Consider the following 17,755-nt stretch of genomic DNA (forward strand, 5'->3'; position numbering starts at 1 on the left):
GACAAAATGGACGATATGTTTATGGTAATAATTTCCAGCTCGACGCATGCCGTTCAAGCGAACAGAGCGCATAACTAACATGTGACTTTCTGGTGCAGGTTTCACCACATAATTCTTCAGCTTTGCAGGTTTCACCGCACTCAACTTTCAGCTCGATCGTGCGAGTCCGTTTCCGGTGATCATTGATCAGCGATGAATTGATGACGATGAACGAACGGGCAGTTTGTGCCGCTGGTTAATTACGTTGTGTGTGGCTTAATTTTCCAGGCCGTAATAAAGCAGCAAAAGCATTGGTCCTCCAGGCTAGGATAGCCGCCGTGCAGAAACCTAGTATACACGCACTACAAAGCTGCCATTATGCCGGCTTCAAGCGTGCACGCACGGCGTTCAGGCACGTAACAATCTGTGGTTGTAGATGCATGTTTATATGGTCCCCCAAGAATCTGTGAGCCTGGAAGCGGTTCGGTGGCTGAGTGTTTGAGACAACAGTTCACGATCAGCCTAGTTTTTTTTCTTTGTAATGGAATAAATTTTGACATTCGCTCAACAAGTTACAATCAATTATTATACAAATTCATTCAAAAGCGACCACATATCAAAGGGTTCACATGAACACACCGAAATTTAACAAAAACGGCAAGCACAAATTAATAAGCACCAACACAAAATAAAAGAAACCACAATTTAATGAATCCTATTTATAAATCTTCATCCGAAGTTGATATATATTAATTGGGTTTCCTTTTTTTCCCTACTACCTATATATAATTTGCAAGTTCTTTTTTACCTACATATAATCTTCTTATCCTTTAGTCCTCTTTTAATCATCTCAATGTTTCTCGAGAGAAAAATCATCTCAATGTTATCGTCTTCTCATCTCACCTTCGAGCACAAGAACCATACGATAAATACTTCATACATCCCATAATATACGAGATGTTAGAGGGATTTGACTCATTTTAGTACTACGAATCTAGACAGTACTAGAATGAGTTACATCCCTTATTCAGATTCAGATGGTGCTTTCAGTTTTGCATTAGATGTGGTTGTTCAGTAGACTTAGCTTGGATGTAGTACACACAACAAGCAGCTACAGAGCCCAAGACAAGACCTCTACGGCATCGATTGCTGTAGCTAGGACAACCGAACACATACCGGCCCCTATAGTGATTTAGGCCCGGTTTAAATCCCATGGTAAATTTTTTCACCCTATCACATCGAATATTATACACATATATAAAGTATTAAATATATAAAAAATAAAAACTTGTTACACAGATTGAGTGTAAATTGCAGGACGAATCTTTTAAGCCTAATTGTTTCATGATTTAACAATGTAGTGTTGTAGTAAATATTGGTAATGACGGATTAATTAGACTTAATAAATTCGACTCGCAGTTTACAGGCGGATTCTGCAATTTGTTTGGTTATTAGACTACGTTTAATACTTCAAATGTATATCCGTATATTCGATGTGATACGGTAAAAATTTTTATCCCTGAATCTAAACACAGTCTTAAAGTAACAAAGTAACGTGTTTAACGTATCAATGAAGCTCAAAAAATACTTTGATTTACTATTGAATATCCTTTATAGTGCAACATGCTGTTTTGGACCATCCAATGAAGATCTATCGTCCAAAAACATGAGCTAATAGCAAGTGTAACGTAGCACCTCTGCATTTTCTTCTTCGTTCTTCGATGCAGAGGATCTCATTCCCCACCTTTTACACATGTAACCTACAGCCCTTCTCTTTCTCGTGCACTAATATATCTTCCTCAAAACCGATTTCCTCGGAACTAACACCGACTCTTTTCTGATCCAGAACTTTTGTCAACACCAATAACCGAGCCCTTCTCTCCACATGGCCTACACACCCAACACACACAAACACAAATTTCCTTAGGACTTGTTCGGTTAATCCTTATAAGAGAAGAATTAGAGAGAATTTATTCCACATCTATTGTGTTGTCAAATTGTTTCATTAATCCCCTCCGATCCTCTTCAATACCTTTTAAACCGAACAAGGGCTTAAAAGAAAGTCATCCCCCTCTCTTGCCTCAACCCTAACCCTAAGGCACTTGGCACGATCAGAGGTGGATAGAGATGTAGAGGTTGTTTGGTTCACTACCACAATTTTGCCTCACCATGCCACAACTCTAGTTAGTTAGGTTTGATTAAATTAGGCATCTGTTTGTAGGGGTGGGCATTCAATTAGACCAAAAATTCAGTCTCGATCTTCGGTCTTTTTTGAAAGTTCGATCATCTAAAGCGCAAGACCGTTCGGTCTTGAAAAATTTTGAAGACCAATCAATTCGGTCTCGATCTCGGTTAGACCGAAATTTCAGAAATACTCCCTCCATTCCAAAATATAAGGCATAACCACCCTTAACCCAAAGACCAAGAAATAATAATTATTATCTTGTATTTTGGATCATCCTAATAAATATGATGCATGCATCCAATAGAATTAGAGAATGTGAGAGTGAAGGATTTAAAAATATAATAATTTAATGGAGAAGATGTCATGGTTAATTGCATACATGCATGCATACCTTATATTATGGAACATCTTAAAAAAAGTGGTTGTGTCTATATTATGGAATGGAGGGAGTATTAAGAAGAATCGCACAAATCCTCAATAAATTTCAGATCCAAAAAAATCACACAAGAAGAAAATTCATAAAAATCCCATATCGGCTTTCTTCACTGTCATATACTCATCCAAAAAATCATACACATGAAGAAATTTCATAAAAATCCTAGATCGGCTTTCTTCGCTGTCATATACTCATCCCAAAAAATCATACACATGAAGAAAATTCATAAAACCCCAGATCAGCTTTCTTCGCTGTCATATACTCATCCTAAATCGGCTTTGGCGCCACTCGTTGCCGTTGGGGTGGAGGAGGCACCATCAGATGTGCCCCCGAGGCGATGGATGCCCGCGCGGTGGAGGGCGGAGGTGGCGCCGGCACAGTGGAGGACGAAGGCGAGACGACGCCGGAGCAGTGGAGGGCTGGAGGCCGAGGCCGAGCATGGTGGAGGCCGAGGCCGAGAGGATGGGGAATGCTGTGCGCCTCTCCACTTCTTCTATGGTTAGATAACTATTGGGCTTATTGGGCTTCGCTTGTTGCGCCAAAATTTCGGTCATTTTCGGTTAATTCAGTTAACCGAGCCCAATAACCGAATTGACCGAAATAAATTCGGTCTTTCGATGACTAGGACCGAACAGGTAAACGAATTTTTTGATCTCGGTCTTTTCGATTCGGTTCGGTCTAAATGTGCCCAGCCCTATCTGTTTGGTTCGTGCCACACTTGTGGCAAGATTCCTTCACGATGATATGGGTCTCACATGTCATTGGCACGTAAAAGTGTGGCAAGCTTACTCTTCTATGGCTGAAGTGTGGCTTTAATTTTATTGGCCACATGTTAGGCATGTTAGCTAAATGAAGTATAGCAAACTTTGACAATATAATTATGCCAACCAAACAACTCCGTAATTTTCATCCGGATGTTGTTTATAGCATTGTGGTTTTACGAGGACGATATCTCATGAGGTAATGTCACTAAATCTGCGTCCATCTCGGTTTCCCTTGGAGCGGTCAGGACAAAGCTGACTTCACTTCAGCGCGTCAGGTCACGCAACCAAAGATACTGTAGGATCAGGCCCACACCGCGACGAGGCCAGGTGTGCTCTCCACACGGCCCAAACCCGTGGGAAGGTAGCAATCTCGCCGTTTTCCTTTCCCTCCTCGTCACTGCGGTGTGGGCCGTACGGTGGAATCCGGAGCATTTCCCAGCCCTCCCCCCGCGGCGGCGCAAATGCGCGGGGAATCCACACGCTTTGTCCTCGCCTTCCGCTCCGCCGAAACCACGCGCGCACGGCTGCAACGTACTACTACGAGCGTGCACGACTGCACGAGCTCCCGTGCGGCCGTGCGCCGGGGGGGTGCGGGTGCGGGGGCTCGCGTTGCTTCGTCGTGTCGCGTCGCACGCGGCGCCCGTGAATCCGCGCGCTGGTCGCCACTTTTCCCTCCCTCGCGAGTACGTCGACTCGCGAAGCAGGAAGCACGAGGCTAGGTGTTCCGCCATCAGGGGCCACGCACAGCAACGTGACCATTTCATGCACAAGAACAGATGATGAACCAAAATGTCTTGATTCCTACTGCCAATTTCTTTTTTTTTTTCACGAAGCAGAGAGAGAGAGAGAGAGAGAGAGAGGAACTGATCATGGATACCGATCAGGCAGGATTGAATTGCGAGTACAGTGGAACGGTTGAGCCTTGAACGCCCACGAATCATGATCCATGATGGGCCTGCCTGCGCCCGTGGGAGCAAAAGCCTGCGCGGCTGTGTGCCTCCTCCAGTCGAGCTGAGGCTGAGCTATGAGATCGCTGTGATGAAGTTAATGGCACAATAGTAGCATTGCCCAGTCAGTATAAAACCATGATAGCACCGAGCTACTCCTTCACTGCACCGCCCGGCTTTTAGTTTTATCATTTCCATCGTCATGATGAATGATGCATGTTTCACCGGCAACCGCTCTAGAAGATTCAGTGCGTTCTTGTTGGGTTCAACACGGCCATACAATACAGATTCTGGTCACTGGTGACCATGCATGTTGGGGGTGAAGTTAACTATGGAATGGTGCAATGAGAAGAGAGTTAGAACATGAGAGTGAGAGAAGACAGTTGGTCAAACGCCACAGATGATACCAGACATACAAACAAACACACCGCATAATACAAATTGTAGAGTGCTTACTACTTTATGCACCATACCGTCCCTGCTCAAACAAACAAGCAGACACGCAGAGAACAGCACAGGATTACAGGGAGAGCGGGGTCAGCTTTTTTGGCTTCTTTACAACAGCAAAGTGAGAGGCTACAGCTAACCAAAGAGGGATAGAATCAAAGAACACACACAAACACACCATCACACTGTCAAACACACATGCATATGCACACATACACACAGACAGCACACATGGGCTTTGGGGATCAAGTTATTGGTGTAGTTACTAGTCACTGAACTTATTGATCTCTTCTTGTAGAGGTAGGAGAGAAGCTCGCCTTTGGCAGTAAAAATTTGTCAAGCCAGCAGCCAGAAGTTCTTCTGCCACCGGGTGCTGATGAGGTAGCCGCCGACGCCCTTGCTCTGCCGCCTCACCGCCAGCGTCAGGCAGTCCGCCCTGTTGATGCACTCCTCCACGAATTCCTCGCCGCTGCTCCTCATGAAGCTGCATTTCAAGCACACAGGGAACAAACAACAGAAATTTGCTTTAATCTCAACAAGGACTATAGCAGGTGCACACAGCGGGCTGCGTGGCCAGTTTTGAGTTCAATTGCACTTGGTGAAAAGGTAACTTTCCCTGAGAAACTTTTCACTTTTCAGAGTAACTTTGAAAGGTTTTCGTGGAGTTTTTAAAACTTCAGATGTCTACTACTACTACATAGTAGTACGACAGCAGCAGCAACTCAGGCAGTGGTCAGGGCCTCAGTGATACACTACCACACAGTACTATTATCATGGTTCTTGCTGCTTGATTCATTTAGGAGAGTTTAAGCTGCCTGGAAGGACATCTTTGACTACTACGAAAGGCATCTGTGATTTAAGGATGGTATTGGCACATGGCTCTTGCTGTTGATGAGTTTTCACACAAAAGGCAGTGACCCCATTCCTGGCCTACTTACTGATAAAGTTTCTTCCCAAAATTTCCTGACTATACCAAATAGTGTGATCCTATATTTGTACATTTTAGAAACACAACTTAAGCTGTTAAAATATTACTCTGAGGAACCTTCAGACATGACCGGCTATTAAAGTACTAACATTTTGCTTATAAAGAAACAAGGGACTTGACAGTGCGATGGGCTGTGCTACTGTGCCAGCTATGTAAAGATTCTCTCTTTCACCTTTGTGCAGAACTACTATTCTGTGGGCATGGATGAGGGATTGTGATGCATGCATGCATGCATATGCTTAGATGTAGTAGTACAAGCTTTACCAGCAGAAAGGAGATGGCTTGCATTGGCTCAGCACCAGCACAGATGCATCCAGCTTCTTCACCTGGCTGAGGACGGTGCCCAGCTTGGGCCCTTGGATCACAAGCGCCTCAACCTCCACCTAACATTCATCCAAACCAGCTTTGTAAACATTGCAGAGTACAGTGAGAATGTGAGATAACCGTGATGGATGAGCCCTCCGTTTTCACGGGCAAAAAGACGAGGAACAGTGCATGCATCCTCTGCTAAACAAAACAAAGACAAGTACATTCACGAATAAAAAAAATGGAGATGTGAAGTACACTGGGATGCTGGTTTTTTTATTCGTGCAACAGGGTTACAAGCTCACAAATGTTGAGTTCTTTACATTTTAGCCCCAGAAAAGGACACGGATTTTGCATTAAAACCCTTTTGAAATGCTTCTGAACAACTTTTGGTGCAGTCCTTAAAGGCCATCAAATTTTTGAGAATTTGACTATGGTTATGAGAGCATCTAGATGGGAGCCCCACGATTTTTTCTTTATCTTGCTTTTATGAAGTTGAGGCCTTTTAGGCTTTAGCTTTAGGTCTGCCATGATCCATCAATGAAAAGTTGGCTATGATTCTTTTTCCATGAATGTTCTGATCTGATCTACTCCATCTACCTTGCATAACTCTTGGCTCCAGGTTGCCCAAGAACCAAATGCACATGTGAAAAAGAGCAACAAAAAACAACCGAAGTTCTCTTAATATATGCTTAATGAGAACAACAGAGTACTTTCTTGAAAGCGAGGAGAACCATAACCTACAACCAGTTCACTTGTTACAGTGTCAATTAAACCAAACTTTTGCCATTCATAGTTCATACACTGTATGACTTATATGTTCCTGAGCAAACTAGAACGCCCTTTACTGTAGTCTGCCACTTATAAGCTCGGAATGCAAAAATGTAAAGCACCTCGCCGTAATTATATTAAGTGAGTGACAAGCTCAGAATGGCAACCTCAGTGTGTCACTCAAGTTCAAAATGATAAGCACAGTGTGCCACCTCAGAAGTCAGAATGCCAAGTATAGGAGAACAAGAAACATATCACATTGTGCAATTCATAAGTTGAAAAAAAAACAGTGCAGTTCTACACGATCAATGAACCAAAAACACTAGAAATTGAAGTGCTCATTCCTAAAAAAAAAATTAATATTTGGGCTTGCATGATTAGAAAGCTGGGTAGCTTTAAGCACGCACCTCGGGCTTGCAGGCCTTGCAGAGTGAGCCGAGGGAGTTGGCGAGCGCGGAGGCGTCGCCGCCGCCGTGGGGGAGGACGTGGAGCAGGGTGAGGAAGTCCCCCTTGCTGGCGACGTGGGTGAGCGCCCACATCATGGCGTGCTTGGCGCCGGAGCTCTGGTCCACCACCACCATCACCCGCTTCCTCCCCGCGGGGGCCTCCTCCCTGCTCCTGCAGAGCCCGCCGCCGCCGCCTCCGCCCCCGCCGCGGCGGTGGTGCCCCCTCGCCTTCTTCCTGGACCACCGCCTCGACCCCCTCCTGCCGCACTCGGCCGCCGCCCACTCCTCGCCCAGCTCACGCGGCAGCGGCGCGCCGTCGCTCGCGCTGAACTGGCGCAGGAAGTGCTCGCTGCTGCCACCGCTGCTCCCCATCGGCGATCTCCTCCCCCTCCTCTCGATCCAGTGGCGTGGTGCACTGCTCGGCGCGTCGCGTCGCGTCGCGGTGCTTGCTGCTAGCTGCTGCCGCTGCCGCGCTCGTGTGTTTGGGCTCTGATCTGGTGGTCGCGTGTGCGTGTGTGATGTAACGTTGTCTCCCGTTTTAAAGCGGACACATGCACGCACTGGATGACTGGAGACTGGAGGGAGCTACTGTACTTCTAAAATTTTGGGCTTTTTTCTTCTAAAATTTTAATGGAGCTACCGAAATTTGGTGAAGTTGAAGTTCGTAAGATTATGATGGCGAAAATCAGTGGCGGAACCAGAGATTTAAGCCTGTAGGGTTAATTAATAGTGGTTTATATTTAAGTGGGGTCATTTCTCTAAATTCTTTTGGATTTATACATAAAAATTGAGGTTTATAGGATGTTTTTTAAAAAGTTGTGGGGTCAGCCGACCCCAAAAAAAGGCCCGAATCCACCACTGGCGAAATTGTGCTTAGCTCAAATAAACTTTTGTAATACCAAATTGGTGACCAAATAGGTCATTTCTCTCAATTTTTTTTTTACTTATGCCACCGGATGGTGTACTCACAAATGATACTCTCCCAAAAAAGTTTGATTATTTGTCGCCTCGGTCCACTAAATTATTTCTATTTTATTATTTTAGCTAGCCAACTCACCAATTAATCTGGATAAGAAATAGAATTGTCGTGTTCATCTTCTTCGTCTTGCAGCTTGCCTATTATAGAGGAGAAGAAGCTACAATGGAACAACATCTGTGCAGCTTAAACGGTCATGGCCTGAGCTCTGACAACTCTAGATCAGCGCCTCCGCATCGGATGGTGATGTGGCGTCTCGATCTCCAACACCGCCAAATCAGTTGGTCAGTGTGCCGAGCTCCAGTGCCTCCAGATCGACGTGGCTCCTCATGCTTGATTCCCTCAAGCACAATGAGGATAATAGAAGAGACGACATTGATCTGGCTCTCTCGGAGGAATGATAATGGGAGGGTTGCCGACGAAGGTTTAGCTCACTTGGAGCGGCGATGGCAAGAGGGAGAGCCGACTGCAGGCTAGCTTGCTTAGAGCTGAATCAGTGCACCTAGAGGTATTGTTGCCACATGGTTGTTGCGGCCACGTGGTCCTAGACCACCATGAACACCTCCAAAAAAGACGACCTAGGTGCAAGACGACCAGGTTAGCTTCACATCCATCGTTGTATCACCGATCGGCGCCCCGTCTCCACCTGGCTTGATAGGGTCTAGTGTGGCCATGTCTGAGCTTCTCGTCCTCGATCCGACCACAATAAATTTAACCAGTTACGTCCAGTTCGCGTTAACGTTTATAAGATTGTAGGCACTAAGATTTAAACATGTAATCGGATCTTCACCATAAAGATCTCTAGTGGTACTCCTTGTATTCTCTTAAATGCACAAAATTCAGTAATTTTATTTTGTTTTTCAGTGTAAAGTTGGGAAAATTCCCATGCTACAACAGAAGACACTCAAGTGAAATTATACTAGTATTATATACGATACACACCCCTTTTTTTAAAAAAAAAAAAGAAAAGAAGAATGCATCGAACTAAATAGTTTTGTTGAAGCGTGAACAGTGGTTTGTATGTAGAAGGTCAAGTAGCTGATCAATGCTGAGAGAGAAGGAACAGATCCGTGCACCGTGCAGGGAGCGGTACCAATTCTGTGGGCACATCACATAGGTTAGGTGCCTTTGAAACAGTAGGACGGTGCTACTGGGCGTAAAGTGGAAGTTCGTACGCGTTTCACGTACTTGTTGGATAGTCATTCCGTTTTCAGCTTCGTATGATCGTCCCGTGGACTGCAATGGCTTGAGCTACAGGAGACTTGTTTGGCTGTGATGTTGCGTGACACCAGCCTAGCTTTCGTTGCACTGTGCTGGAGGGTGACTCGTCCTACGACGACTGTTTCTCTCGTGAGCACCGATGTGTTGTGTCCGGCTGTTGCAGCAGTATACTCCAAAATCCATTACTACTGGTTACTGGATACGGCTTTTTTTGTTGGGACTTGGGACTGATTGCTCCAAAATCCATTGATTAGTCGTCGGTTTATTACTGAGCTCGGCAGTCGTAGTACATCGCACAACGTGACAGAAGTACTACTACCGTTACAAGTTGAAAAAGGAAAAATAATTAACAAGTACGATTCTTTTTTCAGAAAAAAAGAATTGAATTACATCGAACTATCGTGATAATCTGAATTGCATACATATAAAACTAAACATTTGACGTCCTCCAACTTTTGACACCGAACGAGTACTCCATAACAGTGTTTTGAACGGTTTCCGAACACGTTAAAGTGTAAAACATGACAATCCATCCATAACAAATACTTGCTCTAGTTTCATATTAATTGACGTTTTAGACAAGGTTGAGATCAAATTTTTATAACTTTGACTATCAATAACTTTAAAAATATTTAGTTTAAAGGAACTAGAACAATATATATAAATTTATCTTTTAAAGTACTATAATAAAAGTAAACATGCATTTATTTATTATATATATTATAATAGAAAAATAAGATCAAACATGTATCTTATAGACCGTGTCATTGTCCAAAACGTCAATTAAAATGAAACCGGAGGGAGTACTCCCTCCGTCCCACAATATAAGGTATTTTGACTTTTTGCTTGTAACATTTGACCACTCGTCTTATTTAAATTCTTTTTTACAAATATAAAAAACGAAAAGTTGTGCTTAAAATATTGTAGATAATAAAGTAAGTCACAAATAAAATAAATAATAATTTAAAAAAATTTGAATAAGACGAGTGGTCAAACATTGTAAGTAAGAACTCAAAATCCCATAAATTATGAAACGGAGGGAGTATCTGTCATCTCTCTTTCTTTTCTCACTTTACCAATGCGGCTATGCCTCTTCCTCTCTCCCCAATCTCCTCTAGGTGGAGACGATGGCGGAGGCGGGCGCTTGGTGTAGCTCCACGGCCTGGATGCTGGCTGCTCTAGGAGCTGCTCTTCCTAGAGCACACGCTGCCCCTAATAATGTCTCTCCGCTTTCAACTATATTGAGGGATTATTCCTTCGGTGTTAAAAAGTTAAAGGTGTTAAATATTTGGCATCGTAGTGTTTTGAAGGTAATGTTACTTGAACTTGTTTCTCTTTTTATTTCAATTATACGGATACACGCACATACACCGTTACACGTGCACACAACACTTAAGCACCCGCTAATACTCCCACTTGGATGGTGATCAGCAACAAACTCTTAGCCTCACCAAAATCCTATTGAACATACACCACATCTACGTAATATTTATGAACATCAAAATTTAAATCCTGATTGATAGAGTTATGCACAATCTATCACCATAACAGTTGTGCTTCCCCCATAACAAGTATTACTAGTACTATCTCTGTCCCCCAATACTTTGTCACTCCATATAGTTTAGTAGAGATTAAGGTTGAAGAAAAAAACTATATTGCCTCTTATTTAAATGAAAGTGGGAGGATGATTGAGGCAGAATGGGAAGAAATTTAAATAGAAGGTGGTTGATGGGACAACTTGTAGACTAATGATAACTAAATTGAGATAAAATTTAAGCTCTAGAAAGACAACTATTTTAGAAAGTATTACTAAAAGAGTAAATTTCACTTTGGGTCACCTTTGTTAATTAGAGTTTCATAACGGACCAGATCTAGGTTGATATTTTTCACATAACACATTATATAATTTCATTCTTTTGCACTTTGGATCAGGCTTCACAAAGTTGCAAGCAACAAAGACTCCATCCTGCTTGATCGACAATTTCAACTTGTTGATTTAATTTTCAGATAACTCAATTACCTGCCATTTTCAAGAACTATAATTAGGGGTGCGACAATTAAGGGTATTCAGTTTGAATATTTTGGAAGTACTTTCAGGTTATAAGGCTTTTTAACATTGTCCACATTCATAAAGATGTTAATTAATCTAGGCATATATAAATCTAGGTATATATATATATATATATATATATATATATATATATATGTGTGTGTGTGTGTGGGGGGGGCAATGCTATAAAGTCTTATAATATAAAACGGAGGAAGTAATATTGAGTACTTCCTCCGTCTTAAAATAAACCAATCTATAATTAGATAGGATATTATACTACATAGTACAACGAATCTGAATATACATCTATCCAGATTTGTTATACTACCCATCCAATCCTAGGTTGGTTTATTTTGGAACTGAGGGAGTCTCTAATTATTATTTTTAGTTTGAGTGTATCAATTTGAATGCCCTCAATTTCTAGGCAGTGAAATCTGATATGTGAGGGACCCTTTGAATCATAGGAATGTAAAAATGGAGGAATAGGAAAAATACAGGATTCTAATAGGAATGTACGTGTAAAACAGAGGATTGCAAAATACGAAAATACAAAAGAATGACTGTTTGATTAGACCGCAAGAAAAACACTGGAATAGGATGAGAGAAATAGACTCAAAGGGAAATTTCTAAGAGGTTGAAGCTCTTGCTAAATTTCCTTCAAAATCTCTATAGGATTGCCTATTTCATAGAAATTTCAAAGGATAACATAGGATTCAATCTTTTGTTTCAAAAACCTTCGAAGGAAATTTTCCTGTAAGATTGAAATCCTCCAAAATTCTTACGTTTTTTCTCTAAATTAAAATGGCACTGAATGTTCATATGTAGCAATAAAATCCCGAATTGTCTGATAAGGTATACTATAACCTGACATCAGTTGTTCTTGTGCTAACATGTGTATAGTCTGTAAACTCTAGCCCAAAGTGCAAAGAATGGTAACTATACATGTGTGGTGGGCTGGTGGCATATAAAGGATAGGTTTGATTCTAATCCGTTATGAAACTTTAGTTAGTAAGGGTGTGTTTAGTTTTTTGAGTGTAAAGTTTTTTAAGTATACGGACGCACATTTGAAGTATTAAATGTGAACTAATAACAAAGCAAATTACATATTTCGCTGTAAACTGCGAGACGAATTTATTAAGCCTAATTAATCCGTCATTAGTAAATGTTTACTGTAACATTACATTGTCAAATTATGGCATAATTATGCTCAAAAGATTCGTCTCGCAATTTACATGCAAACTGTGCAATTGATTTATTTTTCCCACATTTAATGTCCCATATATGTGTCCAAACATTTGATGTGATGTTTGGGCAAAATTTTTTGGGATCTAAACAAGACCTAAAGATGGTTCAAAATAACAAATTTTGGTGTGTTTAGTTCACACCAAAATTGGTAGTTTGATTGAAATTGGAACGATGTAACGGAAAAGTTGAAAGTTTGTGTGTGTAGAAAAGTTTTGATGTGATGGAAAAATTGGAAGTTTAAAGAAAAAGTTGGGAACTAGCGTGTGTTTAGTTCACGCCAAAATTGAAAGTTTGGGCTGTGTTTAGTTCAGCGCAAAGTTTGGATCTTGGTTGAAATTGGAGATGATGTGACTGAAAAGTTGTGTGTGTATGATAGGTTGATGTGATGAAAAAGGATTGAAGTTTGGATCCAAACTTTGGATCTAAACACAGCCTTGGTTGAAATTGGAACGATGTGACGGAAAAGTTAGAAGTTTGTGTGTGTAGAAAAATTTTGATGTGATAAAAAAGTTAGAAATTTGAAGAAAAAATTTGGAATTAAACTCGGCTAAATTTAGGATAACACAGGATAAACCAGGCCCTACTCTATAGGATAACATAGGAAGATCAGAGCAACCCCACGCCACGCCAAGTCGCCAACCCCACGCTAGAGCTAGCAGCAGCCTCCTAGCACTGAAGATTCTCACCTCAAATCATGCCAGCACAGCGCACCCCTGCGCGTCGGCAGGCAGGTACTAGGCAGGCAGAGCAGAGCACAGCCGAGAGCCCGAGACAGACAGGGACGGAACCTACCATTTCCTGATACCTTACCCCCCCATCTCCTCGCGCTGCGCCGCGGCGTCGAACGTGACGCGTCTGGATCCACGACGCCGCTGCCGCTACCGCGAAGGCCGACCAATCCGTACGTGGGTGTATGGCCGCGACTCCGCGAGGCCGGCGCTGCAATGCGTTGCGGCTGCGCGCATTCGTGAGAAGAACATACGCTAGCTCGTGCGTTTGGTCGCACTGTAGATTATGGCAACAATGGAAGGACACTGGAGATTATTGCAACAATGGAAGGACACGCTTGTTCGTCGTTCACGGATAATGCTCGTGGTTTCACGCTTTCAGCCGAGATGACAGATTAGAAGGCCACGTATACATGCACCCAAAGTAACCAGTCTTGTCTGCGTTCGGTATAGGAAGTTCCCAACCCCTCCCTATTATTTTTCGCATGCATTATTTTCAAACTTCTAAACGTTTTGTTTTTTAAAAAAGTTTATATATGAAAGTTGCTTAAAAAAACCATATTGATCCATTTTTGAAAAAAAACTAATACTTAATTAATCACGCGTTAAACATTGCTCCGTTTTACGTGCCAATCCTCACTCCCGAACACAGTCTAAAAAGTCCTCTTGAATCAATCTATGATAGGATAGGATATGTTCGTTTAGATACATTATCCTAAGATATATCACATCCTATTCTAGATTAATTTTTCGTGGGACGAAGGGAGTATGTACTATGTAAGTGTGTTTCGTGTAATAGAAAAAAATAACCAGTTGATAGCTAGGTTGGTCAGGTTTACTGGTGATTTTGATTAGCCACACGGTTTAAATTTCAACTTGTTTGCGAGGGTCCGTGCGATTTGCTGAGGGGGTTCCAACTTCCAAGCACTCTCAAGAAAATGGAGTACGGAGTAAAGCCCTTAAACCCTTTATGGACGGTTAATGTGGATCGAAGTAGGATCAGAGAAGGCATGATATCATCAGCATGAAATTGTGCGGATGTACTTCTCGTTTGATATTGGCAAGTGCTAACTAACAATATAATCATATAAAGCATACTTGTAAGGTTTAAAATGCTTAACTAAGGGACTGTTCACTTTGATGCCATTTTTAACCTTACCAAATTTTGGTAAAGTTGCCAAAAAAAATGGCTACATTTAGTTTGCTGCTAAATTTTAGCAACTATATAAGAAATCCTGTCAAAATTTTGGTAAGTTGTCAAAATTTTAGTAATTATGTCAAAATTTTAGTAATACCAAAATTTGGTAAGGTTTTTTTTCATCAAAATACACAAGCCCTAAGTATTTGGTTTGTTGATCTGTATCTTCCCTAGTACAGAAGTAGTAATATACTTCTACTCCTATACTACATGATTTCATGGCATTAATTAAACACCTTCTTCAAGTATATACTGAAAAACTTTCCTTCTACCACCACGTGACCTGACCTGTGAACAAACAGATCAAAAGGAAGGGATTCTTTTCTGGAAAACACCGAATAAATCGTCACATCGCATGCAGAAACTATCAAGAGTCCTGTGAACGTTCAGTCAGCTCAGCCAGCCACCCAACATCGATCATGGCACAGCCTGAAGATCAGGTCCTGCCCAAACTGAACCCTAATTAAGAAAAAAAACACATGCAAGATTCTCCTTCCATTACGCCACTTTTGACACTATACCTGCTGCAGTAATCGTGATCTAGGAGTAGTTAATTTAGTTCGCCATTAGGATGTCAGCACAAAAGAAAATGAGTGAGCCTGGAGGGGACGCAGCACCACTGTAATTACTGCATCACTGCAGGGGTGTGCTGCCTGAAAAGGCGAGTAATAATCAGTTTCAGTCCAGCTTGCAACTGGAGCAGTGGTAAAGGATCTTGTCTTTACGTGTGAAGCGACTAGTTGCAGTACACCACCGTGCCATCATTTTCAGAGAGAAAGGGCAGCATGACAATTGTGGTTCGATGTCAGCAAACAGTAAGTAACAATGTATAGTACCATACGTACACAGTGAGGGTTGTTTTCGAAACGGAAATATTTGGAAATGGACTATTAATCCATGGTAGTAGTAGATATATAGTTAGAGAATAAACGCGCACTTTTTAAATATGTTTCATTTAGACTTTGATTTTGGGCTTTGGGATGACGGGCTTTTGAACTTAAAAGTACGATCCGTATGTGGGTCACGCGTGGCTGCGTGGGAAGGAAACTCAAAATCAGTGGACGCAGAGGATTCAGAGCCTGACACTGTGATCAGCTGAATTCAATGCTCCCTGGGTCTTTATCCTGCTGACCTCCCCGCTTAGTTGACTTCTAGTGCCTGCCAAGTGCCAACACAGCTTGCCCACACCGGCTCCATATTGCCCCATATACTCCGTAGTTCCTCAAAACAATACTCCGACTGTTCCATAATATAATAAAAGATTTTAGCTGAACGTGACATATTCTAATATAATGAATCTAAACAGATAATAACATGTGTCACATCCACTAAAAGTCTCTTATATTATGAGATGGAAGGACCGAAGGAGTAGTAGTAGAGGGGTGAGCTCCTCACAGGAGGTGGCTCCGAGAATGGCGACGACCTAGGAAACCAGGGTGGTGGAGCCAAGATCAAAGTGTAGACCACAATGACTAGATTCTGTGGATAGTAGGGCAGTGTCAGTGGACAGGAGCTTGAGTGGTGAGGCCAAGCAAGAGCGAGGAGCTCGATCATCGACCTCTCCTAAGTCTGACGCCACCGAGCGCCTTTGGTGTGGTGTGCCATACTGCCGTGACCTCTCCCGAGCGGCCACTGGTGAGTTCAAGTGCCTCGAGCTCCACGGCTCCGAGACGGTAGATAGATGGTAGGGGTGAAAACGGTACGGAAACGAATGGAAACCATATTTATCATTTTCGTTTTCATATTTTTTTTGGGAATCGGAATCGGAAACCCCAGATACTAAAATGGAATCGAATATTATCGAAACCGAAAACATCGTGAAAACAAACCGGCGTGAATATAGTAACGAAAAATTATCGAAATACAAAACCCCTTAAACTAATAAATCCAATTCTTAAGTCTGAACGGTCAACAATTCATCATAAAACACAATCATATAAGTTCAATTGTTAAGTCTTAACAGTATATCACAAAACACAATCTATGGAATAAATTGTCTATATTTAAGAAAGTAATGCTGTTGATAAATCCCAATGTAGGAAAAAAATATTCTTACGTAACTTCATATTTGCATAACAAATATTTTTTAAAAAATAACAGCAAACACCATGGTAATCACTATTCAGTGCTTCAAAAAAGAATCCAGGGTATTTCACTCACAAAATTTTCGGAAATTCTGAGAACATTTTCGGAAAGTTTCCGACCGATTTCGAGTTCCGACGGAAACTGCCTTTATCATTTTCAATTATGTTTCCGAGAAAATATTTCTGAATTCGTTTCCATTTCCGAAAAATCCGACCGACAAATTCCGTTTTCGAAAATAGGTCTGGAATTCGGAAAGTTTCCGTACCGTTTTCACCCCTAATAGACGGTGGTCCAGTCTAGGTGTCACTTCGCCGATGGTCTAGACCAGCGACGAGATGGTTGGGAAATGGTGATGGGACTTGGGACATGGCGATAGCGGGATGGTTCATCAGCTAGATGGTGGGGCACGACAATGGTAAGTGTGGGGCTCTGTCTTAGCCTTTGATGCTTCGCTTACTCTTGTCAACATCGACGGGACAACGATGAAGTGGGTGTAGCTTGGTTGCGCTTGTGGATTAGTCGCGGTAGGTGAGGGGATGTGAGAAGGAGGTTGATGTAGTGGAGGAAGAGGAGTTGACACCATATTATGGAGGTGGACAAGAAGAGCGTGAGAGAGAAGGGTGTGCCCATGAGATATGGGCTCTATGTATTTGTTTTATTTACTAAAAACTCTCTACCACATAGTCAGCCAAAACCGCTCTCAAAACAGTCTAAGAAAGGTCAATTAATCCGATTTTAATAGTTAAGGAAATGACTGATGTGACGCCTACGTGACTGGTTTGACTTGGTCCTCGTCCTACTTGAAGGTGACGTGGCACTAGAAGCAAAATATAAAAACTAAAAATTAAAAAATATGGAGCCCACATGTTAGTCAGCCAGAAGATAACAAAAATAGTGGAACCCTCCTCTCTATCAACACGGACGGCAGTGTGGCGACGCCTCCTTCTCCCCTCTCCCTCCTAGCCATCCCTCCTCCCTCCTCA

The 17,755-nt window shown here is 42.2% G+C and overlaps 1 protein-coding gene across 1 annotated transcript; it reads right to left on the minus strand.

The window, feature by feature from the left end:
- Positions 1-4,724: 4,724 nt before the first annotated feature.
- Positions 4,725-7,796, minus strand: LOC127772612 (uncharacterized). Its single transcript, XM_052298562.1, has 3 exons — positions 7,231-7,796; positions 6,011-6,129; positions 4,725-5,242 (listed from the first exon to the last, which is right to left on the minus strand). Exons 1-3 carry the CDS (start codon positions 7,639-7,641, stop codon positions 5,095-5,097), a joined length of 678 nt encoding a protein of 225 aa, XP_052154522.1. The 5' UTR covers positions 7,642-7,796; the 3' UTR covers positions 4,725-5,094.
- Between the last annotated feature and the right edge of the window lie 9,959 nt (positions 7,797-17,755).

Source organism: Oryza glaberrima, chromosome 5 (assembly GCF_000147395.1).
Source record: "Oryza glaberrima chromosome 5, OglaRS2, whole genome shotgun sequence".
NCBI lineage: Eukaryota > Viridiplantae > Streptophyta > Magnoliopsida > Poales > Poaceae > Oryza > Oryza glaberrima.